The following is a 23,751-nucleotide window of genomic DNA, read 5'->3' on the forward strand; positions in this document are numbered from 1 at the left end:
ATAGGCGGAAAATCCGACCAGTAGTATGCCGGATGAGTCAAATAAGAGATCTTCACTTGACTTACGGTTCAGGGTTCATCATTTGGGCTCGTCAAGTTGCGAGGCAGCAACGTGCCTACAACATACCTAAATGAAGGGAATTGAACATGTCGAAAGTAATACATAGCAGTACATTAGAGTCTCGTTTTTTAATGAAATTTTTATATTTTACCATGTAGTTAGGGCTAGGAGAACCCTGTCAAAATTGTCGAAGATAAAAAACAGGAGGTTAGCTGATGCTGGACGTTACCCAAACAAGGATGGTGAAGCAGTCACGTCCTGTCCTCTTTTCCAATTGCTGACTCTCTAAGAAGAACATCCCAGTGAATCGACATGGCTGTTCAGTTACATGTCAACCGGATCTTTCACAGGACTTTTTCAGCCGCAACGTTGGTGGACGATAACCCTGGGACAGGTCAAGCTGAATTAGCCACATAGGGCAAACCTCTAAGAGAAAACATCAAACAAAGAGAAAACAAATCATATTGTTGGAAAATGGCTAGTGACCGCATTCTAGGTAATTGTATTTGTGTAAATTTTCAAGCTAATAAAAAACTATCTTTATATTTTGTGATAAGGAATAAGCCGGGTGTATTATCTACGCTATCTCAAAATAACCTAACAAGGTGATAATGATGATGATGATTGAATGATTGACATGATTTTGGAATTAGATCCCCCCCTCCTCCGCATGCATGAAGCAACATTTGAAATTAGCACTACCACTTACTTAAATGAGTTTACTTGCATAATAGGGAGATGATGTTGTCAAGCCACCGTCTTCACAAGGATTAAAGGGGAAGAGAGACAAAATAACTGTCAAGGCTGTTCGCTACCAAACGATGGTGAGTTCAAATTGGGTCAATAAAGGATACTCCTCCCTTATTCAATTTGCTCTTTTTTCATCTGACCTCGAATACTTAAAAATACCTCCAGCGTTGTTGCTGTGGGGATTCGACGTGCCGGTGGGCATTCTAGGGGCCCAAAAATGCTCAGTAGTCCACGTATTCGCACGGGGTGCACTTGTCTCTAGTTTGCTGCAGTAGTTTTGCATCTTCACGCCTTTGCACTTGGATTAATTTCGTTTTATGCATTGCCTGCACAATTTGTCGTGGTTTCTCTGTAGTGTTTTGTGTCGTTGATGGTCGTAGATTTCGTTTTACTATCTCATCACTATATCAGCACAATTGCATCTGCACTGTAATAGTCTTGTAGTGTTCGTAGATTGATTCACCTTCTTTGTTGTCCTCACCAGTAGCTACTTAATTACAGTAAGCCAATCTAGATAAGGTTAAAGTTAAGTATAAGTTAAGGATATTGTAGGTTAAGCCGTTAAGCTAAGCTAAGACTATTGTAGGTTAAGCTAAGTTAAGGTTTAAGTTCACGATAGAGTTAGTTCAATTTACTTTGTTGCCTCTGTTGTGTAGAAAATTCGTCTTTAGCAATCCCCAACCATAACGTGTCAACTAATAACCCTTTTTCTTTTAGGAAATTGGAATCTAAATTGAATGTTTTAGCTGTATATTTTCTATATTTGCTTAATTGATTGTGGTTTAAAAAAACTATAAAGTTTATCCATCATTTGTCGTTGATGTAATTAGGATCATGGACCGGAGAGGATCGCCGCCGCCACTACAAGATAGGACCCTGGCCCACGGGTCGAAGGTAAATTTAATTTGGTTTTAAATGCCTCAAACTTCTTTTAATAATGTTTTGGGATTTTCTTTAGACTGGAGAGGATCGCCGCCGCCACCGACGCCGCCGCCGCCGCCACCACCACCGGAGCCGCTTCAAGATCGCCGCACGCTAGGACCTTCGCCAATGGATGTCAGGTATATTGTTTTATTCTAAGTGTCTAACCATACTTTTTTTCATGTACTCTAGATGGGACCCAGGACCAAGGAGGATAGCCGCCGCCACTACAAGATCGTCGCTTCAAGATAGGACCCTGGCCCACGGGTCGAAGGTAAATTTCATTTGATTTTAAATGCCTCAAACTTCTTTTAATAATGTTTTGGGATTTTCTTTAGACTGGAGAGGATCGCCGCCGCCACCGACACCGCCGCCGCCGCCACCACCACCACCGGAGCCGCTTCAAGATCGCCGCACGCTAGGACCTTCGCCAATGGATGTCAGGTATATTGTTTTATTCTAAGTGTCTAACCATACTTTTTTTCATGTACTCTAGATGGGACCCAGGACCAAGGAGGATAGCCGCCGCCACTACAAGATCGTCGCTTCAAGATAGGACCCTGGCCCACGGGTCGAAGGTAAATTTCATTTGATTTTAAATGCCTCAAACTTCTTTTAATAATGTTTTGGGATTTTCTTTAGACTGGAGAGGATCGCCGCCGCCACCGACACCGCCGCCGCCGCCACCACCACCACCGGAGCCGCTTCAAGATCGCCGCACGCTAGGACCTTCGCCAATGGATGTCAGGTATATTGTTTTATTCTAAGTGTCTAACCATACTTTTTTTCATGTACTCTAGATGGGACCCAGGACCAAGGAGGATAGCCGCCGCCACTACAAGATCGTCGCTTCAAGATAGGACCCTGGCCCACGGGTCGAAGGTAAATTTCATTTGATTTTAAATGCCTCAAACTTCTTTTATTAATGTTTTTTTATTTTATTTAGACTCGAGAGGATCGCCGCCGCCACCGACGCCGTCGCCGCCGCCACCACCACCACCACCGGAGGCGCTTCAAGATCGCCGCACGCTAGGACCTTCGCCAATGGATGTCAGGTATATTGTTTTATTCTAAGTGTCTAACCATATTTTTTTTTATGTACTATAGATGGGACCCAGGACAAAGGAGGATCGCCGCCGCCACTACAAGATCGTCTCCGCCGCAGCAAAGGACTTCGAAGATCTTTAAATGGTACGGTATAATTTTTTCTTGCCTAAGGTTGTGTGAGTGTTTTATCGTGTTAAATGTGTGTGTGTAAGTATGGATTTGTTGTTTATTCCCTCTCCAATATAACCTTACCTTCACAATTACGGTATATCATTATGGTCTAGAAACAGTAGTACTCCCGTATCATAATCCTATTTTCCATTCGCTTCACTCTTTTGGTTATCCAAGGTAAAAATTTAGTTTTGCTGGTCTAGTTTTATTTTAGCTGTAGTTTTAGTTTAATATAAGTTTAGTTTTAGTTTAGTTTAGTTTTTTAGTGTTCTAGACGGTGGATAAGTGTTGTAGCTAAGTTTAATTTAGTTTTAATTTAGCTTTAGTTTAGTTTTAGTTTAGTTTGTTTAGGGTTTTAGTCTGTGGTTTAGTTTTATTACAGTAGATAATTGGTAACCATCTAGGTAGTTGTTATTGTAGTTTGGTTTTAGCTTATCATTATTAATATAAAAGCCGTTATTAAAAGTGGAAATTGGTAAACATCCCACGTTTTCCCTCTTGGGGTAAATTCTGGCAAGGCTATTCAAGATTCATCGGCGTTTATGACTTTATGTTCGTTGTTTGATTAACCAGCAGAGGGAACATTGAGGCAATATCGACTACTGTGCTTACTTTTTTCGCTGAGCTGTTAGTCTTTTTTTTATTATGTTTTTTTTGTTTTCTGAAATCTTGAAAGACACATATCTCGAATCTGAATCCTGATTATCATAATATTTCACATATCTGAAGTATTTTGGTTTCGTAACGTCATACTACTTAAATAGATCGCATGTTCGCAGAATTCGTCATTTCGTCTGCTGTGGTGTGGTTTGGTCTGATCTGGTCTGTTAGTATGGTTTCTTCCAACAACAATTGGGAAGAGTGAGTGATTCACGCTGAGTTGATAATAGAAGGCAAATAATCATTTAAAAAATAAACATTTGTGTCTAGGTAATGTAGCAAGAAAGTAAAAAGTGATAAAATTGCAGTTTGAATCTGGTTCAGACATGGACGATCCTAAAGTTTAAATTTAACTAGGTAATAAGGTTATATTTACCAGCCTTCACATTCAAATTGTCCTCAATGCTTACTAAAATTTCTTTAATGATCACATGGGATGAAGAAAGAGCTTGTGGAATACAGGCTAAAGATGAAATACAAGATTGGTGTTCCAAACCAATCAGCAGTATATAATGTGATTCAAGAAAATTGATCGTAACATCATCCAAACCAAGTAATAAAATTATGATTGAAGTTAAATATTTTTCCCCAGCTGGATTCATGAAATTTCTGTTTGCAGCCTAAGATTTATTGTTAAACCAGAAAAAGAAGATTTCATTCACATTCAGTGACAATAGTTGAAGATGAGTTGTCCCGCCAAGATCAAATTGATACAGAACTTGACACTTGTAACTTCAAGCAACTGTTGAACTTGGGTAGCCAAGTTTGAAAAGGATTTCAAAGGATTTGAATAAAGAAAATTCAAGACATTTGAGAAAGAGCAGAGCCACGCAAATCCAATGGGTAAATAATGGTTAATGGACTAGAGATCTCATTCATTGGCGCCTTCCGCGAGTTATTGGTCTCGCTCTACGACGATATAAGAAAATGCCGCCTATGTAAGGCGTTGATAAAGCTGCAATCATCCCCTGATTGCTGAAGAACAAGAGATCCAGGCCTTCTATTTAATGGCATCACGCATCACCCCATTGATGTCACGTAACACGAGTCTAACACAAATTGCTGGATTAGATTGCCGACTACGTAAACGGACCTCAGGCGAGAGACGATTTCAAAAATGGTTTATACCGACTGCTAATTCAGATGAATCTGGATTAAGAATTTGATAACAAAGCTGGACCGTCAAAAGCCTTCCATTAATCCCTGCTGAAAAATGAAACTTTCTTCTGGGCCTACGCTAGAAGAGTCTGTAAAGAGATGGACTGTCCGTACAACTAGAACTCGCCCGAAAAAAACTGGCCGACTTTGATTAGTCTCTATACGCTCACGTGTCCGCTGAAGAAGTCGAAAGTTTTATCTGTGATCACGAGATCGGCAGGCAGTGCTACTGGAGAAGATTTTGCACTTGACTTCATCCCCGAATTTGTTTTCATAGAAGACTTGGAATCGGGGAATTCTGTGGTGGTCCTTGAGCGAAAATCGATAGTTTTGGCAGCCATCGTCTCTTCCGCCCCAATTACAGGAACTCATCCTTGCCGATTTGTTTGGTATGTCATAATGTCAAATTACGTGCTTGTTTCTCTTATTAAAATTTACATTTTTAGAATTACATGAGAAAAACTGAAGTTTGGCCCAGGCTCGGTCTGCTCTAATTTCTTCCACTACACGTTTTCCCTCGTAATACCGAGCAAATTACCTGTTATTATAAGCAAAGTTGTGAAATTGTTCGCATTCATATTCAGACTTCCTAAACTGAAATTAAAAACAAAACATTATAGTCAGGTTAGTACTGGAAGTATCCTTTGTAGCACTTACTTTTACCATCGAATTTTAACACCACACGTATCTGCGCTATTAATACCCATTAAAAAAATGCGGAGGGCTTTTCCCGTTCGTTACTTCCAATTGATTAACCGAAAATATTTTTGTTTTTTATAATTTTTTTTAAATCCATCTTTTTATATTCATGCAACCCTGCCCACTCCCCCTTAATGTCAGTGAAAATTTTTCAAAATGGTGGATTGCTTGTTAGTTGAATCTGAGGTTCTGAGAGAAAGAGTCGCCATTTTTAGACCTTTTAATTTTTTTTTAGGTTTTGAATTTTGATGTTGGCTTAATTAGCTGAATTGACATCTGTGAGGCATTTCTTAGAATGTGATGGCCGATGGGTTTTAGCTGGTTCGGGTTATGGCGCCTTGGCGGTTCGTGAGCTTGCTATTATTCTTGGTATAATTGATTCGATTAAATTCTATTGGATGTGCAGTGAAAGTGGCCTGAAAGTGTTTAAATTTCATTTTTTATTTGTAGACAAATTTTGATGTTGAAAGACTTGGAAACCATGCTGTCGACCACGTCGAGAAGCTGAGTAACAGTCTGCTTTTACAATGGTAAAATTAACAATTAAACTGATTGAAATATATGTGGATCATAACATTTGTAATGTTTGATTGCAGGTACCTCTTAATAAAAGGAACTTAAGCCATCCAATCTAGGGCTTCCATCAAATCGTGCAGGCTGCATGGAAGTTGCATTTACCTTTGCTGTGAACATCATGAACACATACACTATTTAAAGGTGACAATCTTATCCAGTTAAACATTTTACAATTAAAATGTGATTAAGCTTTGCATTCATTGGTTAGTTCTAACATTTTGGAATTTCGTCAAGTCAACAGCTATTTCCTTCAGGGTTGTGTTCTGTTATGGATTATTTAAAGGGGAGTTTGTTGTATGCAAGAAAGGCAGATTCTGAAAGAAGTTGTCTTTATTTGTTCCACTGTAGAGTATCCTTTAAAGTTTTAATGAATTTGTATTTAAATCTTAAATGAGTCGTCTAGTTTCATGTAAATTTATTAATTTAAGTTTCCACGATAGGTATAAGATAATGTTGCCATATAATATTTGGGTTGAATATTTGAAGTGATGTGTAGCATATTTTTTAAATTTCATATAGCATTTCCAATTATGCTGAAGATTAATTTTACTTCGGCTATAGGTTCATGTTTACGTAGCAGTGGTGTTGCTGTCCAATGTGGCGTGTTGTTGCAGCCTTTGGTGGTGAAAGATATCTGCATCAAGTTGCTGTTCCTTGTGATCCAAGGTACTGCTTTTGTGCTACAGAAGTGACATCCAATATTGTGTTTAATTGCTATTTGTGTCTTGTTTACCTTTACATATTGATAAGGAACAAAAAAATAGTAAAACGGGAAGGTCTATGTCAAACAAATAATAAACCAGATTGGGGGAATGAGGAGGAAGTTGGGGTGGGGTATTTGGTTATGATTTACGAAAATAAGTGAGGTATATTTTTAATGAATTGCAGTACTTCTGTTAAATCGATAAATCTGTTGCTAATCTATACCTTCCCCTTACACATCCTTTCCTCAAACCCCATAAGCACCAACATCAAATCCCAAATCCAATCACATCAATTCCCATAACCCCACAATCTCCAACATCAAATAAACACAATTTTTGTATATCTATAATTAATTGTATATAAAATGTGTAATTATTTGAACACATGCAAAATAAACAATTCATTAAACAGAGCGTCCGGTTCAAAACCATTTTTTTTTGTGCGAGGCTTTTTAGAAAGCAATCCGCCACCTAATTTGAAAAAAAAATGATAGTTTGTTTTCACGGAAATTGCGTCAGACGGTTGACAAATTTTTAGTTCAACAATCTCATGTAGACATTAGCATCTAGTCTACTGGTGCAAATTGCGATTCTTTAAGCTTGATTAATTTAGGTGATGTGTTAAAGGCTATTGTGGGTAGCTAAAAAATTGAACTAATCCACTTTTTCTCAATATTTTGGGTTTAGATCACTTTGTTGTTTACTTGTTTTTAGATTTTCTTGAGATTTCTCTTCAAAATATTCTGAAAAAGCGAATTAGTTCAATTTTTTAGCTACCCACATTAGCTTTTAACATCACCTATATTAATCAAGCTTAAAGAATCGCAATTTGCACCAGTAGACTAGATGCTAATTTCTACATGAGATTGTTGAACTAAAAATTTGTCAACCGTCTGACGCAATTTCCGTGAAAACAAACTATCACTTTTTGTCAAATTGGGTGGCGGATTGCTTGCTAAAACTCGCACATGCAGTGTCGGCGTAGATCCAGGGAGATTACCTGGAAATAAATTAGGAGAGAGAAGAGTGCGAGGCAAGTTTTTCTGGGGAGCGATTAGTCATACTAGGCTTCCGGGTTAGACTCATGACCCTCAAATAGTTTTCATCTGATCATGCGCCTTCCAAGTCCCCGTTCGACCAGAGCCCTCCCCTCCTCCTGGTTTCACAGCGGGTGAGTGACCACCGGCGGGCGTTGGTTAGTGGTTAGTTAGGGAAACGGGGCCACAGAAAAGAAGGGAGCCCAGAAATGCACTTGTTTTATCTAACAACTACACAATTTTTCAGTCTTGAATGACAGCATTCTCTTGAATTATAGCATCACCAATGGATGAAGTCCATGATAAGTAGCGAAGGAGTTACCCTGTAGACAGAATGAACATTTATTAGTTTGAGAATAATTTTCAGCAATATTTGAGCGACAGAAAGCAATACCTCAAATCAAGCTTAAGAAAGTAAAAAGGGAGATTCAAGGGAAGCAGCCAACAGGTTACCAAACAAGGTAGCGTACCTTGTTGACTCTTTTTCTTCAACATGACTTTTCTTAAAGTCTGTCTTGCAAATTTAGAAACCTATAGTTTCAAACCTGTAAATAAAAAACAAGAAAATTAAGTCACCTTGTTAATAATTTGTGTCATCAATGTGCTCAACAACTATGAAAATAAACTATCTAAAAGAATAATCAAACAGTAATCAGTATACTGCAGTTGAAATCGTCTCATAACCATAGACGTGAGTGCAGATAAATACTTTGAATACATATTAGACTACAACAAAGAAAGTTCTGTGACATTACAAGTGAACTTACACTTGAAACCACCAAACAGTTAGCCAAGGTTCTCTAGAAGTAGAAGATGGAATGAGAGATTGGTCTGTGATGGGGTTGGTGATCTAGCAAGTCCAGTTCTTACAGCAGATAATTATGATGAATCCTAATAAAAGATGAGAAGATTGTATGTTTCAACAATACTGTAATAAAGCTAGTGTTGGTAGTTACCTGTGTCATTACGATGACGGATGACTCATATTGAACAAACTAGTCGACGGTAGGCTACGTTTTCTCCTGTAAGTTGATGAGAAACACTAAGGTTATCCAACATGTACACGGAATAGAACACATCACCGAAAAGTTAAAAACGAAATCACTCGAATTAACCTATGTGTTCATTTGTAACTTTCGAAGAAAATAGCTGTAGCTGAAGATAGATTTAGACAACGATCCGCCATAAGCCCACATCTGACAACACAATATTCCTTCACGCCATCTATTAGACACGTCCAAAACTGACCGGCTTTAGATAGTCACAATAGTCACAAAAGTAATCAAAAAGACCATTTCTGTTTGCTTAAACTGGCCAAAGAGTCTTTAGAATTGTCCAGAGAACAAAGCTCACTTGCTAGTTTTATGCAAATTTTCCGGAAGTATACCGGAAGTAAGCAATAGCGCCTCAATCATTGAGCTGCCGACCAAATAAACCAAATATCCGTGATCTACGTGAAATTTGGGGTCGCTTAAGTGTAATTTAAACGAAATCCAGAATTTGGCCAAAATCGAGAATTTTCCTGAACTATAGTTCAGGAAAATTCTCAAAGCCGGAAGTACGAAAACGTACAAAAAAAAACATGAACTTTACCAAAAATTTGACGAGGATCACGAATATGTGGTTATTTTCAACGTCGAATGAATATTTACTGAACTACTGACTGAAATTAGAAAACCGGAAGTAGAAAAAAATACACATTATTAAAAATCTAACAAGTGAGCTTTGTTGCTGAAAAAGAAACTGACAGTTATCACCCAAAAATTTTTTGAAGTAGCATTTAGAAATCTCTACAGAGATGTGCAAAGTAAACGTAACTAAACTGATTCTGACAGGTAAAAAATGATCATAGGGCTATTCCGTCTAGCGTCAGAAAGAAGAAACGTTTAAAAGTGAACATGAAAACAATGTCCGCTCTAGCTCGTTGACCAAAAAAGGTAACAAATAACTTGATACTCACATAATTTTCTCCCTGTCAAATTTCACCAAAGAAGCCACCATCGCAGATCACAAAAGACGAAATCCCAAGGTGATGATGGACGCCAGTCCAACTTCTACTACACTTATTCCAAGTTCCAACTTCCAGCTTCTACACTGAAGACAAGACAGTGACATATTGGTTCATGTGCCTTATGGTCTGCAAGTGATTCCAGACGTTTCAGCACTTGGGCAACAGTGCTTAGCCAGTGAAAGGAAAAACACCCTTGGTAAGGTAAACCTGCCAGTGTTTTGCAGAGACTATCAGAACCGTAACTGGCCCAGCTAATAAGCTAACAATGGACGACATTTCGGGAAAATGGACAGCAGTTTCAGCCCATGTAATCAGATATTAGGCCAAGTGGAAATTATATGCCAGACGGCCTGTAAACTCAGACAAAAATATCATAGATTAATTTATAACAACATTAAAACATTTACTGGAACATCAAACCTTCAAACGATTCGATAAATACATGCAACCGGTTAATTGTAAGGCAGCAAACAGGTACTATGTAGATACTCCATCCAAACGTCAACGTATTGGCCACGACCTCTCCCGTGGTTTTGCAAAAATAAAAATAAAATAAATTAAAATGAAACTAGAATAAAATTACTAACTGCCGACCTATGCCGTAATACCACGAAGTACAGGACCAGGCAAGACTAAACTCTTGGCGTGAAAATACAGCGTTTTGGCGTGAATAGAGAACTTGATAACTTTTATCATGAATCCAGCTATTGCCAAATATTATTTTACCGCAGCAGAATGAGGATCGACGAAGAGCCGCAAGTTTTGTGGCATTAAAAAGATCGTTCGACAATTTAAGAACTTTTAGAGCAGGCTGGCCAGTCAGAGGTTTCACCACCTTCTTGTTGATGAAAGTATTGGTATTCCAACGACAATTTTCGACTATCCGAAGTTATCCACTACAGTTTCTCTTGAGACGAAACAGGCCCAAGGGGATTGGTTGAATTGATTGCAAACACACAGAGGTAAAAATTTGTTTACATGCAATCACTATAGGACAAATGAAGTTAATGAAGCACTGTTTCCAAAGCAACTGCAAAAAAAGAGTACTTTAACAAAAATGAAAACGACTGATTTACAACCCCTCGCAAGATCTCAGTATTATATAGGGCAAACCATTATCCACTGCGCACTTTTATTTGCCAAAACCAGAGCTATAGATGCCAAAACCTAGCTTGAAATCTTGAGAAGTTTACAGAAAAGAAAACTCACTCGATGGTTTTATAATACAAATTTTCCACATCCGTATTAGCAAACTAGAACATTTGATAAACATATTTAGTTTTTACATACCTTCTCTCGTAGATGATTGATTGTATCGACGCAACAATAATTGTTTAACACAGTTGCGCAACAATAACATATAGGGAACCAGGTTTCTCGAAAAACTTCAAATATTTACACGGTAGTTTAAATTCCTGGTAGACTTGCTTGCTTGCCTCTCCTTCCTGCTAGCTTGAGGATTGCCGAGTCAACTTGAGAAGCCAGTAAGTATTTAAGTTTAAAAGTTCTAATTCAACATGAAGTGTGAAGTTTCGAATCAACATAGTGTCCATTAGGATTGTGAAATTATTTTCTTTCTCCTAAACAAAATATTCATATTATAAAAATTAATAAAAATATAAGCCACACCCAAAAGAGTACTTCGATCATTGTAAATAGCATAGATTTTAATGAATTCTCTGGTTAAAGAAAAGGGGGGAAGGTATTAACTACACACACATCAAGAGAAACGAAGTGTGGAGCGACGAAGCCAACTTTTCTGCCTAACATGCGAGCACAAATCAGACTTTAGATATCATATCTCATAGAAAAAAATCTTTCTTTTCCCCCAATGTTGCTACTGGTATTGGACTCCCAGTTGCTGAGCCATCTGGAGAAGCACTTTTAAACCAGATATGAACGATCCGATTTCGGTGAAGGGCGTATTGATCACCACATTAGAGTGTAGACTAAGACTGGTCGCGTAATCGTACGCCTGAACAGCTTGCACAATCTGATGTAACCCCAAAAGGGTGGGGCTTAGCAACTAGAATAAATTTTAGGAACATTAGCTTTACCAAAAAAATATTGAATTTAGTTGATGAATTACCATATTTTTCCGTAACAGATCATCCAGGCACTCTAGCTTCTTTCCAACATCGTCTAGCTTTCTCTTCAATTGCTAAAAAAAAAAAATATATAAATAAAATAATGATCTCGTCATGATAATATAGTTCAAGTAGTTTCTCACCGCATTGGAGGCTAGTGCGGCACATTTATCTTTCAACGTGTGGAATACATCGTGAATGATTAAGTGTTCGTTTGGAATCGGAAGCAAGGCTTGGGCTGGCTGGACTGGCTCAGGTGCCTGCTGGTGGTGTTGGTTTTGAATCATATCAACTGGAGCATTCATTGATCCTTGATTGAATGACCCCTCGAAAGGCTGAATAATGGGAATGGCTGGCTGTTCCACAACACCCATGGGGTGATTGATAGTTTCAATGACAGCTGGCTCAGCTTTCACTTTAGCGAACGACGTTAGAGGAGGGGGATCGTTCCAACCAGGAGGCGCGCTCGCGGTGGGAAGAAATGGTACGGAGGGCACGAGATTGGTAGCCAACGGAGGAGTTATAGATGGTGGAGCATCAAATGATGTTGGTTGCATAAATGCGTTTTGCTGCTGCGGCGCTTGAGCGTGTTCCATTGGATTGTAAAGAGATGGAGGCTGTTGGACATTATCCATTCCTCCACCGTTAGACATCTGCCCGCTTTGCATATTGAACGACCCAGGGGAGGGCGGTAAAGGCTGGTTAAACTGATTTCCAGGAAAACCGCCCTGTTGCGCGTAAGATGACGGAGTGTTGAACTGACCAGTAGGTTGGAACATCGCCGAATTCGATTGTGGTGGCTGGGACATGTAACCCATCTGATTGACTTGCTGGAATTGTGAATTCGACGCAGCGTTGAAATATCCACCAGATCGACCACTGGAAACGCTAGGATCCTGGACATAAACTCTGTTACGTTGATTCAGTGATCCCAAGCGCGAAACATTCCCTGTTATCGGGGGAGGGGCCACCGTAGCTGCTGCAGGCGGTGGTGGAGCAGGCTGATGATACTGCTGCGAAGGCTGGACGCTTGGAGGTTGATGAAATTGCTGCGAAGGCTGAATGCTCGGGGACTGATGAAATTGTTGCAAAGGCTGGGCACTAGGAGCTTGGTAAAATTGTTGTACAGGCTGGCCACTTGGAGGTGGTGCAGGTGTATTGGCCGTTGGAGGCATCGAAGTCGCTGCTTGAGGAGAATTGTAAGTATTAGTGGATGTTGCCCAATTATTGCCCTGGAATGGAGTTGTAGGTTTCGGGGGATAGGCTGGCACAGCTGGAGCTGAATTAAATTGATCCTGATGACCGTAATAGCTGTTTGTTGGTGTAGAAGACCTATTAATTCCAACCGATGGGTATCGCTGCAGCGGCCCAGCCTTTTGCTGTTGCGATGCCATGCTGTAAGCACCGTTCATCATTCCGGTAGAAACCTTACGGTCGACCGGATTCAATGCGCGTTGAAGTCTGTCCTTTAATTCTACCATCGAATCGTCCTACATGAAACAAGACAAAACAAAAACATTTACGTCTAGATCGTGAATGCGTTCAAGAGAATTTTATTTTTACCTGCGACATATCTAGATAAGTCAGTGCTGCTTCCAGACTGCCTTGGCCAGCCAAGAGTCCGGCATAACGACAAAGTTGTTGGGTAAGGTGACCTGAATTAATAGCCACAGGTTGACGACCCCAGTGTCGCTGAGCTTGGCGAAGGACCATGATTTGTTCTACCATCTCTTGTAGGGATGCCGTTGAATCATCCTCGACTCGCAGCCAACAGTCGACTACTTTCTCCATGTTTCCAGCGCAAATGTAGCAAAGAACTGCTTCGTTGGTGGCTCCCGTTTCGGCCTCAAGCCTCTGACCAATTGTCTGACAAAGGTTGGCAAATTCGTTATCTTCTGCGTAGGTCAGCGTTGCAGCCAATGCTTCCTTCCAGTTGCTCATATCGCAATGTTGAACGATCTTTTCCCAGTCCCGAGTGACAACAGCTTGGATCAGACGCGGAACGTCACCCTGTGTCAAACGGAAATAGCGGTTTCTAGTGGCGGTCAGCAGCTCCGGTGGCCCAGTCATGGCCAGCACAATGGCATCTGCATAACGTTTATCGTTGAAACAAAGATCTACTGCCACAGCTAGGTTGCCAGTGATCAAAGCTTTGCTGATCTTGCCGTCAACAGATTCGTCGGTAGGGATTTTGAAAGTTTTGACTTCCGCAGCGATGGAATCGAATGTGTCAGGCATTCCCAAACCTTCCAATGCGTCGACTACACCATCTTCAGAAGTAGTTGGCTGGGGTTCGTAGTTCAACAGTTGCAGCAACTGCTGTCGGGGCGCTGGGCTAAAGTTTGCCGCCAGGAAGTTCCATGCCTCCTTGTGTTCGCCGTCGGATTCCATTTTCTTGACGCAAAATTCAGCCAAATTTCTAGTATTTAGAGCTGTTTCTAGCTCATGTGAACGTAGTGTTAACTCATTTTCGGTGATGACTTGACTAATGTGCACTTGTGGCGTGGTGCTTGGAGTCTCCAAGCCAAATGTGACCAGCTTTCCGCCAAATGCAAATGATGCTCCACAGATTGGACGAATCCATTTGGGTGCCTTCTTTAGTTGTTCATGGACAATAATTTGTTGTTGGGGTGGTTGCAATACTGGGGCAGAATCCATCCCAGGAAAAGAATCGGCAATCATGTTGACAGTGGGTTGCACAGCCACTTCTCGTCCTCCCATGATGGAATGAACTCGTACGTGGCCGTCAAAACTAGCGGTGGCAATGCAAGACGGATTTCTGGGACACCACGCCGTATCGAAGCACCATTGGCTGCTAGTGCTCAGCTCACAGAGAATTTCACCACGAGGAGCTAGGCTGTTAGGATTCCAGATTAATACTCGGTTATCCTTGCCACAACTCAATAGAAGGTCAGGATCCTAAAAATGTAAATATGGTTATGAAAAGTTTATTTCAATATGGATGTTTAAATAAACCTGAGGACACCAATCCATTGCTAGGATGCCTCTCTGATGACCTTCAAACGTGTTGATAGGAGCCGAAGCTTGCCTAAGGTCCCAGAATTGAATGACGGGCAACTGATCTTCTTCGGAAGCTAGACACAACTGGGTAGCAACTTTAGGATGCCAAGCAACTGCCTTGCAGCGCATTCTTGACGTACTGTCACTGACCTGTTAGCCATAAAAGATTAGAGTTAACAAAATAAGATCGAATTAAAGTAAATTACTAACATACCTTGATGATGGGCTCGTTCTTTCTTAAATCCCATACGACGCAACGCGTTGCGAAGGTTGATGCCAAGATATGTTGCACTTGTCTATTCCAGGAAAGACATGTAACATCGTCTGGTGGTTGAGAAAGCGTTCCAGGTGTCATTGGCGCAGCAGGACTATTCAGATCCCAGATATAAATTTCCGACTGAGCTGCTCCTGATGCCAGTAAATTTTGTTGGAAGGGATTGAAGTCAAGCGCCTTGACAGCCCCACTATGTTTTTTACTATCTGCCAATAAGTATCCACCAGTTTCATCATTTTTTCCCAACAGCAATTTATCTGCATCAAATAGAAGAATGTGTCCCTGATCTGCACCACCAACTATGACTCCACCAGGATTTTCCCCACTAGTGATTCCCTGTGAGCCCCACACCAACTTGTGAAACCTGTAGATGAAAATCTTCTGGAATCTGAATCTTTTGTAATGTTATTGAAACTGAAATATACCTTTGTTTAGTGGATATTGAAGCTTTCAACCCCATACCAAGACCAGGTTCATTTAAATCCAATGAATATAGATCAATTTGTGATGTGGTGCTAAACGATGCATCAAGCTGTTGAGCAGCTGTCCCGGTAGCCAAGTATATTGGATACTGTGAGGCAGGGGACCATGCAATATTTGCAGTTTGTTCAACTTCTTTAATTTTCATTTTCTAAGCCTAAAACAGAAAAATCAATCAATCTCAGTTAAAACAGCATGCCTAGTTTTGTCAGGAATCGTCTCATTCTATAATCATCATTTTGTAAGGCAACACACAAGAGGTAACATAACAAGTATTTTTACATTTAACATTCATTTATCTATTTTTAGGAGAAATATTCTGATAGTAATGTTTGAATTCTTAACTGGCAACTATTGATACAAAGACTGGCATACACCCACTGTAACCAGGAAGTTGTTTCAGTCTCATCAGAAATCTATAAAAAGTATAGAACGTTGTTTGATATTAGCTTTAACTCACCTCTTAAGAATCTCCGATAGATGACAAATTTCAATATCAAACTAATTTTCTAATGGTTTTCTTAATATTGCCGGTTGAGAGAGGAAAATTTGTCCACAATGTTGTCACTTAGCTGACGTGGCCGGAGTGAAGAACGCTAGTGATACCTAGCGGAAGAATCAAGAACTGCTTTAGTGCAAAATCAGTTTTTCAGATGTCACTTTTTCCAAGGCGCCAACTGCATAAATTTTAAAACGCAAAATAGACATCCCAATGCAAAATAGCTTTAATTTAGTATGGAAGAGCACGAACTGTAATTGGGAACTTATATATAGAAAAGGTCTATGGTACGAAGTCATGGGATGACATTGTCGAATTTTCTTCACTTCACCTTACCTCGCCATCGTATGAAATGATAGGATGAAATCTTGAGACCAAGTCGTCGAACTCCCAAACTATTTTTAATAAAAAAATATCTCTTTGCAGAAATAAAATAAAAACCCTTGGTTTCAAAAAGCCCAATGTGAACTTTTTGTCATTTCGGTTGTGTTGGCAACTATTTTCATTTTTTTTTAATGGAAAGTAAAAAATCTTAAGGAAACATACTGAATGAAAGAAGGATTTCCTTTAAGTATGTCTGGCTTTTCTGGCCTGGCGAAATTCAAAAGTCACGTCACAACTTTCATAGCTAAAATAGAACGTTCCGAGTTGAACGAACTCGTAAAAAATAAACAAACCCGAACAGAAGTGGAAACACCCAAGGTAAAAGGTAGATGATTTGATCCCGGAAAAATGCAATGTCATTTAAAAAAAAAAAAAAAAAAAACTGTAATAACTAATAACCGCAATGATTGAGTAACAAAACTGTAAAAGAACTAGAAACTTCGCAGTTTGAATAGTTCACTATGTATTATAAAGAAACAGTGATTACAAAGTCACGGCACTATAAAAAAAGGGGAACTTTTTAGGTATATAGTGAAAAGTGAGTCTGGTAAAAGTCACCGTGACCGATGCAAATCTTCACGATGACACGATTACACGATGAAATCATGAAAAAAAAAAGAACGAAAGCAGCATGAATAAAACAAATTCGATGAAAAAGAAAGTTTTTTCTAGGCTTGGAGTTTAAGGTCTGGGTTAGAATGATAACGCGGAGAAGATAACATACCAAAAGAAAGTGAGCGAAAAAAAAAAATAATCTACACAAGTAGCCTACAAGAGGAGTTCACTTTCTATACGGACCTACACCTTTAGGGCGATTTCCAATATTCACTTGGAAGCAGCACGATCAAATTTATAGTACCTTTGGGCTCAATAGACTTAAACCAACCGGTCAGAGTCGGTAATCGAAAGCTTGTATTTGAAACACCGATAAACCTAGATCTGATATCTTGTAGCTTCTCAGTAACTCAAAAAACAATGCCTTCAGCTTGTAGTGGAAAAAATGCGTTAAAGACCAGAAAAATCATTTGTTTATAAGAAAGAAAAGGAACTATTCTTTGTATTACACAAAAGTTACGCCACACAACAAACTCGGAGGAAAAATGGAAAATGAAAGAAAAAGAAAAAGGGGGTTGTTAGATTTCTATGTACTGTATATATATACTTGATAATCGCTATGATCAACACGATGGAGAAGACGGCGTGATTTGTTTGGGCGTAAGGCGGACTTGAACACCGTCTCGTGGCCGGAGAACAAGTTCCCCTATGAGGACGAGGTCTTCACGCTTCTCCAACGACTCGAGATGAAAGTTTCTTAGAACTGTGGCCAAAACAACTTTTTCCTCCATCACGGCATACTTCTGGCCTAGAAGATGAAACGCACAACGATAGCTAATTATAAATTGAAAAGTAACGGTACATACGGTACGCCATCAAAGGAAAGAAGAGGCTGCAAACATTTAGTGCCGTAATACTTTTACAAGACAAAACGGCGATGACCAGGCAAAAACTTGGCGGACAATTCAGGAACTATACTTTGCTATGAAATGATAAAATGAATGAATGAATTACCGATACAATTGCGTGGTCCAGCGCTAAATGGCACGTAGGCATAAGGATGTCTGCTACGTTTGTTATCGCCCATGAATCGCTCCGGGTCGAAACGTTCCGGGTCTGGAAACTGTACCGGATCTCTGTGAAGCGAGTAGGGAATAACGGCGACGGTAGACCCAGCCGGAATCACGTAGCCATCTGGGAAAGTGTGTCAGATAGTAAAGAGGTGCAATTTTATTCAAAATTAAACAGGAAATATGCTGGTGATGGATATATGAATAATGCACAGCAATCAAAGAGAAAAGCGGAAAGATGAATCACTTTACAAGAGAAACAAACGTACGGATGTCGGAATCTTCGCTCAGTGTTCGCCCATACATGGCTACACTAGGAAAGAGCCTCAAAGCCTCTTTGATGCAACATTCCAAGTATTTCAGCTGGAGAATATCCGTCATAGTTATGGGTCGATCGGAGGTACCAAAAATACGATTCAGTTCTTCACTGACGCGCTCCTGTACCTCCGGATGGCTTCCAATCAAATACAAGCACCAACTGACCGCTGCTGCGGTAGTGTCTTGCCCCTGTGTTGGTCAACATTAGTTACATCATTCAATTTTCCATTTCGGGAAGAAAAAACCCACCTCAAACATAAAGGTATCGACTTCTTCGCGGATGTCCAAATCACTGAGAAGCGTACCGTCCTGCGAAGCTTCAATCAACAAATCCAGAAAGGCCAGTCGGGGTTTTTCTGCATTGGTAAAAAACAGTCGTGAAATGACTGAAGAAACATGGTGCCTTCTGATGACATCAGTAATATTTACTTATCAAATCGACATTGTCATCAACGTCTGCGGAAGTAGGAGATGTCTTGTTTTCTTTTTGTGCAAGTTCTTGAGCCTTGCGAATGCGATGCTCAGCTTTTCGCTCTTGCAGAACCTGTAATTCAAATATAAGAATCGAATTCACGACTTTGTTGGAAAGTTAAAACAACTAGAACGGACTGTATGCACCTCCTTATGACGAGACTCAAAAACTTGGGCAATGACTAGTCATTGTCTATGCGCAATGTACATTTTACGGTTCTACCATATGAGCTCAAATTTCACCCCATAAAACAGGTTTGGAATTTGTGTAAAAATATTCTGTGCAAAGATTAGACATAACCGGATTTAACGAGTCCACTATAGAGACCGGCAAAAAAGCTATCAAAATAATAGGGGAATTATATTTGAAATTGGTACCAACCTTATCTGTGAAACCGTGTAGAATATCAAGGCATTTCTGTTGGGTTTTCGCCATCGGGTGACACTGAAACAGCAATTCGGGCTGAAGCCAAGGCTGTGCTTGTCTTGTTTGAACAACCCGCCCAAGTCTGTCGCCGCCGCCACCCAAACCACAAAGCAAAATATAAATGACGTCAATAATAATTAATGACGAAAGCGAAAGCTACCGTTCACATTTTCAAAATGAAGCAATCATCACTCACGTGCAAACGGCTTTGACGTACTCGGAGTCGTTGTTCAGCTGAGCGTCGACGTGACGACCCATGGCAGTTTCTGTTCATCAAGTCCATCAGAATCCAAATGATTGACTGCAATCAAACCGGTCGGAGAACAAGAAAGAGAAAAACTCACCGCAAATGATGTCGAGCGTACAACGGGCCACGTACGGGAAGAGATTGATCCTGTCACGGTTGTTGGCCACCATGTCCTGGTGGGCCTCTTTCAATTTCTCTACCAGCACAACGCTCTGCTTGTTGAAGATGTCGATAAAATCTTCCAAGATCTTGAAGTGGAATGTCGGAGTTAACATTTTTCGCCGCCCATGCCATTTGCTGCCGGTTGAAGTGAGCAAGCCGGTGCTGAGCCAAGGATGGAGGTACTGATATTCGCGAGATTTGTCGATCAGTTTGTTGCTGCCAAGTAACGCCTTGAAACATTCAATGGGAAAATGGAAAGATAAATCGTAAAAATATTCAGGTCAGAACGTAGAGAGAAAACGCTGGGTGAAAATGTGAATCGACCATTTGTATATTATCCATCTCCAACTTGCAATCATCAGGGTCTTTTTTGACTTGATTGCAGCTTTTTCCAACGTTTCGCGTTTCCGGGCTGGTGGAGATTGAAAATAGCGAGGAGACCGACTGTACACACCAATTTGCTAGAGAAACGGAAAATCACCCAACCGTCACCAACAGCCCCTTTTTTATTCTTTCTGAACGAAATTGGCTTCATTTCCTTGTTCGAACACCCCGCTAATATCTCACGTTGACACCGTTTTCTCTTTATAGTCCGACTGGAATATATAGGCCCACGGGCCAACCCCCGTGAAAAAGAGGCAAACCACAAAAAGCCGGTACAACGTTTTGTTTTTGGCTAGGCAAATTAATAGGACCAAAAAATCAAAGGAGCCAGCCCAAAACGCCAGGCTCTCCCTTTTTTTTTTTAAATGGTGAAAATGTTGGACACCCCGAGCAGTTCATGCAAATGGGTATCCGAGTATAAAGAGATTACAATAGCCCGTGAGCCAGATGCTGATGTTGAGTGAAAGTGTGCGCAACGTTATTCATCTTCACCCATGGATTGCGAATCCGTTGGGGGTTGAAAAGTGAAAATATATTTCCTTAATGAAAGGAAACAAGTCACGGGTACATTTTCTTGCCTTTGTTATCAAAGCCCTCGAAAAGAAAGTGTCGCGTGAAATAAACGTCTTTGTCTCCCTGCATGACGCAATGACAAGTAAAACTGAAGTTAAAAATCGTTCCTTACATTTCTTGCACGAACACTTTCGGTTGTTTGAGGCCGACTAGACGGGGAAAAAAATCGTTTCGTTGTTATTTAATAACACTATCTCGTTTCACCATTCAGCACTTTGTGAAAGTGAAAGGATAGTACGAGTGTAGGCAGGGGGTGTGATTAAGGGATAGCGAGTTATATGTTTTCGTGCACTTTCTCCTAGTTCATCTTGAATGGCGGTCCAGCTCGATATCTACCCAACGGTTAGCTATCGCAATTATCTATACTCCAAAGACATACTGTTGCTTTTGCAAGGCAGTCCGATTGTTAGATTTCCTGATCCAAAAATAAAAAGGGAGAAATTTCTCGTATTTACCTCAGTTCCCTCGGGTGTGTAAAGCAGAAAAATAGGAAAAGGTCCAAGCCAGAAGCGAAGAACCGGGAAATGCTGGCGCCATTCGTGCAGGTAGTCGATGAGAAACTGGAACAGCTCTGTGGAATCCCAATTGAAACAGAATTAATGACACAGTTAATAAGAAAATAACGTTGAAACACACAACGTAGAGTTCCTCAACTTTTGCAAAAATAATACGCTAATCGCTGGCAAGAAAAATCTTTGGGTTGGAGAAATCTTGGGCCAGAAAATTCAGGCCAAGAGAAAGGGAGGTCAATTCAATCCATCAATCAAAATACGACGGCTAGGAAACGTTCAATAAAGATCATACTGCACTTGTAGTATTTCATCATTTTAACACAGGATCAATCTGAATTGGTAAACCGGTGAAACCAGAACTGGACTTTTGTTTTACAATAACCTTGGCATTTGAATCAAGTTTTGGAACTTGTTCTCGAGTTGTTTTTTAATTCCTAAATTTAATAACAGGTCCAATCTGTTGTTGTCTGACAAGGGGGGAATTACACCTTCATCCAAATTTGTTTGCATTATACTTGAGGCTGTGTAAGTTTCTCTCAAAATCGATTGATACCATCAGGGTCCCGCATAAGTTCCAATGCGTTGCCTAGAAGAGGAAGTGGTGCCGGTGGTCCCGGAATGCTGTTGCAGTGCTCGATGAAAGCCAGACGCTTCTTGGAGAAGACACAGATGGCAACGAACGTGAAAAACGTCGCCAACCAAACGGTAAACGTCGAGGGCATCCATCCGTTCACTTTCAACAGATGGTCGTCAAGCATTTTTCAATCATGTAATGATGACAATATTCCAATCTGAAACAACAACAAAAAACAAGACTCTTTTAGACATAGTCACGTGGTGGATGTTACACGATTCACGAGACACTGTCACTAAAACGATTACACAGGAAATGGTTATCAACTTTCTTTTTATAAGGGCGTGCATTTAAAACAAAAACAAAGAAAGGCATAATGCTCATTAATCCACAATCATTAACGTCCAATTATATGGATTAAATCACATTCTTTCCAGCTGTGCAGTAGCCACCAGCGATACTACCCATTGAACCCACTTTAACTCGACTAGCAGAACCTGTTTAGTTTTGAAGCAGCCATGCCATATCGTGAAAAAGAAAAACAGGTTACACGATAACAAAATCTATTGGTATCAAAACAAAACCCTCAAACCGGAAAAGGGTCTAGTTATATATTTTAAACAAGGAAGATAATAACCAGGTTTCTTTACGTAGGTGTAATTTTGTTCACCACCGTTATTGATGCTACACAGCCGGCACACATCCAAAAATTGCTTTCTTCTGTGCGATATTGTAAATATCCCTGTGGCTGATTTATGGTCACATTTTTTTAAAAATGATGCACAGGGAAAATGTGCACCAACTTGTTAACATTTTCAATTAGAAACTTTTAAAAACACCAATTTGTTATGCTGCCAGATCGGTTTAGTGTCCGACTTTGTTTCAAATCTACCTCACAAACGACAATAGGCTAACCCTTTTGGTTTCAAAGAATCAACGCTTTCCCTTATAGTGACACTGTTCCGAGGTAGAAAAGCTATTCAATTTCAGACTGAAGAAACGGTTGAGATTTCAGCAGCTTGATTTACCTGACTTTATGATCTTCCTTCAGGTGGAAGAGTGTCGAGGGAGAGCACTGTCTTGATTGTGAGTTGATGAGACGACTGACTGAAAATTGGGAGCGATTCGGGGGTCTATTTATACACAGGCTTGGAAAGAGACTTATGTAAGCAGGGGGTAGTACTATGGGAGCCTATGCCAACCGAAAGTCATTTTTTGGGCGCTCCTAGTCGGCAAATATTACTAGGAAACTATACGAAGAAGAGACGGAGGGAGGAGTAAAAGTCGTCCTACACCATCAATGATCAACCCACGTGCTAAATAGCTCCACCTTCTTTTGCACGTAATACACTGTACACACACACGTTACATACCTCGATTTCCTTTTTTTCTTATTCTCCCTCCTCTCTCTTTCATTCGCAGACACGGGCCATACTCTCCACACATCAATTGCAGCATCGGCCAGCAAAACGTAATATTATTTTTCCCGTTTCTTTCTATTCAACCGTGTATGCCTTTCTCTTCACGCGTGAAAGCAAAAGTTGCTGTATTATTCCGTCTTGTGTACGAATGTCTCCAATTGGGGCTCTATCGATCAATAATGGATCGCCAGACACTTTTGATCGCCTCCCATGTTTTGCGGCTAAGGGCTAGATGTGGATCACGGGCAATCATCAGTGAGAATATATACTATAGTGAAACTTTGGTACCAGTATATACATTATATAGATATGCACCATTTGCAGCACTGGCGGCGTATGTGTCTCTAGTATTTGCGGTTTCATTTTTTCTCTGGTGACCACCAATAGGCATTTTCGCTCCTAGAGTTAGCCTTATTCGTGAAAGTCTTGCACGACCAAACAGGTGGTCGACTCTAGTCATGAGGGTATGATGCAGTGTGTCTATACACAGTTGACGAT

General features: G+C 40.2%; 2 protein-coding genes and 2 long non-coding RNA genes across 12 annotated transcripts; 1 reads left to right on the forward strand and 3 right to left on the reverse strand.

Annotated features, from left to right (window-relative positions):
• Window positions 1–9: 9 nt before the first annotated feature.
• Window positions 10–7,185, forward strand: LOC124349153. 8 transcript variants are annotated; one of them, XR_006920130.1, is made up of 17 exons: window positions 10–155; window positions 219–556; window positions 618–665; window positions 795–884; window positions 1,641–1,704; window positions 1,769–2,005; window positions 2,070–2,309; window positions 2,374–2,922; window positions 3,781–3,810; window positions 3,880–3,966; window positions 4,052–4,162; window positions 4,229–5,156; window positions 5,214–5,391; window positions 5,702–5,835; window positions 5,917–5,996; window positions 6,063–6,183; window positions 6,604–7,184. It is a non-coding gene; the product is annotated as an uncharacterized LOC124349153 (long non-coding RNA). The 8 variants fall into 8 exon arrangements; XR_006920134.1 differs by having other exon boundaries at window positions 618–884; window positions 3,880–3,974; window positions 6,604–7,185; XR_006920128.1 differs by having other exon boundaries at window positions 618–884; window positions 6,604–7,185.
• Window positions 7,186–7,893: 708 nt separating this feature from the next.
• On the reverse strand, window positions 7,894–10,188 carry LOC124349168. The gene is made up of 5 exons (XR_006920165.1): window positions 9,744–10,188; window positions 8,740–8,805; window positions 8,551–8,674; window positions 8,178–8,328; window positions 7,894–8,106 (listed from the first exon to the last, which is right to left on the reverse strand). It is a non-coding gene; the product is annotated as an uncharacterized LOC124349168 (long non-coding RNA).
• A 1,252-nt stretch (window positions 10,189–11,440) lies between these two features.
• On the reverse strand, window positions 11,441–16,256 carry LOC124348840 (protein transport protein Sec31A-like). The gene is made up of 8 exons (XM_046799169.1): window positions 16,117–16,256; window positions 15,602–15,813; window positions 15,117–15,540; window positions 14,858–15,052; window positions 13,445–14,800; window positions 12,025–13,371; window positions 11,884–11,955; window positions 11,441–11,820 (listed from the first exon to the last, which is right to left on the reverse strand). The coding sequence occupies exons 2-8, from the start codon at window positions 15,802–15,804 to the stop codon at window positions 11,632–11,634; spliced, it is 3,786 nt and encodes a 1,261-aa protein (XP_046655125.1). The 5' UTR covers window positions 15,805–15,813; window positions 16,117–16,256; the 3' UTR covers window positions 11,441–11,631.
• Window positions 16,257–16,983: 727 nt separating this feature from the next.
• LOC124348950 (cytochrome P450 4c3-like) lies at window positions 16,984–23,465 on the reverse strand. Of its 2 annotated transcripts, none has more exons than XM_046799367.1 (11): window positions 22,861–23,465; window positions 21,812–22,049; window positions 21,202–21,317; window positions 19,725–20,019; window positions 19,577–19,646; window positions 19,336–19,462; window positions 18,912–19,026; window positions 18,732–18,838; window positions 18,434–18,671; window positions 18,109–18,288; window positions 16,984–17,902 (listed from the first exon to the last, which is right to left on the reverse strand). In XM_046799367.1, exons 2-11 carry the CDS (start codon window positions 22,014–22,016, stop codon window positions 17,718–17,720), a joined length of 1,638 nt encoding a protein of 545 aa, XP_046655323.1. In that variant the 5' UTR covers window positions 22,017–22,049; window positions 22,861–23,465; the 3' UTR covers window positions 16,984–17,717. The 2 variants fall into 2 exon arrangements, with proteins under 2 accessions (XP_046655323.1, XP_046655324.1); XM_046799368.1 differs by having other exon boundaries at window positions 21,812–22,053; window positions 22,851–23,465.
• Between the last annotated feature and the right edge of the window lie 286 nt (window positions 23,466–23,751).

The sequence above is a fragment of the Daphnia pulicaria genome, chromosome 7 (genome assembly GCF_021234035.1).
Source record: "Daphnia pulicaria isolate SC F1-1A chromosome 7, SC_F0-13Bv2, whole genome shotgun sequence".
In the NCBI taxonomy this organism is placed as follows: Eukaryota; Metazoa; Arthropoda; class Branchiopoda; order Diplostraca; family Daphniidae; genus Daphnia; species Daphnia pulicaria.

Excerpts from the sequence above, each read along its gene's own strand:
- LOC124348950 (XM_046799367.1), bottom strand. The coding sequence starts at position 22,016 with ATGCTTGACGACCATCTGTTGAAAGTGAACGGATGGATGCCCTCGACG. Across the intron at positions 18,672-18,731 it reads TCGATACCTTTATGTTTGAG|GGGCAAGACACTACCGCAGC; the intron begins GTGGGTTTTTTC and ends TGACCAACACAG. Across the intron at positions 17,903-18,108 it reads TGGACCACGCAATTGTATCG|GCCAGAAGTATGCCGTGATG; the intron begins GTAATTCATTCA and ends TTCATCTTCTAG.
- LOC124348840 (XM_046799169.1), bottom strand. The coding sequence starts at position 15,804 with ATGAAAATTAAAGAAGTTGAACAAACTGCAAATATTGCATGGTCCCCT. Across the intron at positions 15,053-15,116 it reads AGAACGAGCCCATCATCAAG|GTCAGTGACAGTACGTCAAG; the intron begins GTATGTTAGTAA and ends TATGGCTAACAG. Across the intron at positions 11,821-11,883 it reads ATCTGTTACGGAAAAATATG|TTGCTAAGCCCCACCCTTTT; the intron begins GTAATTCATCAA and ends AATTTATTCTAG.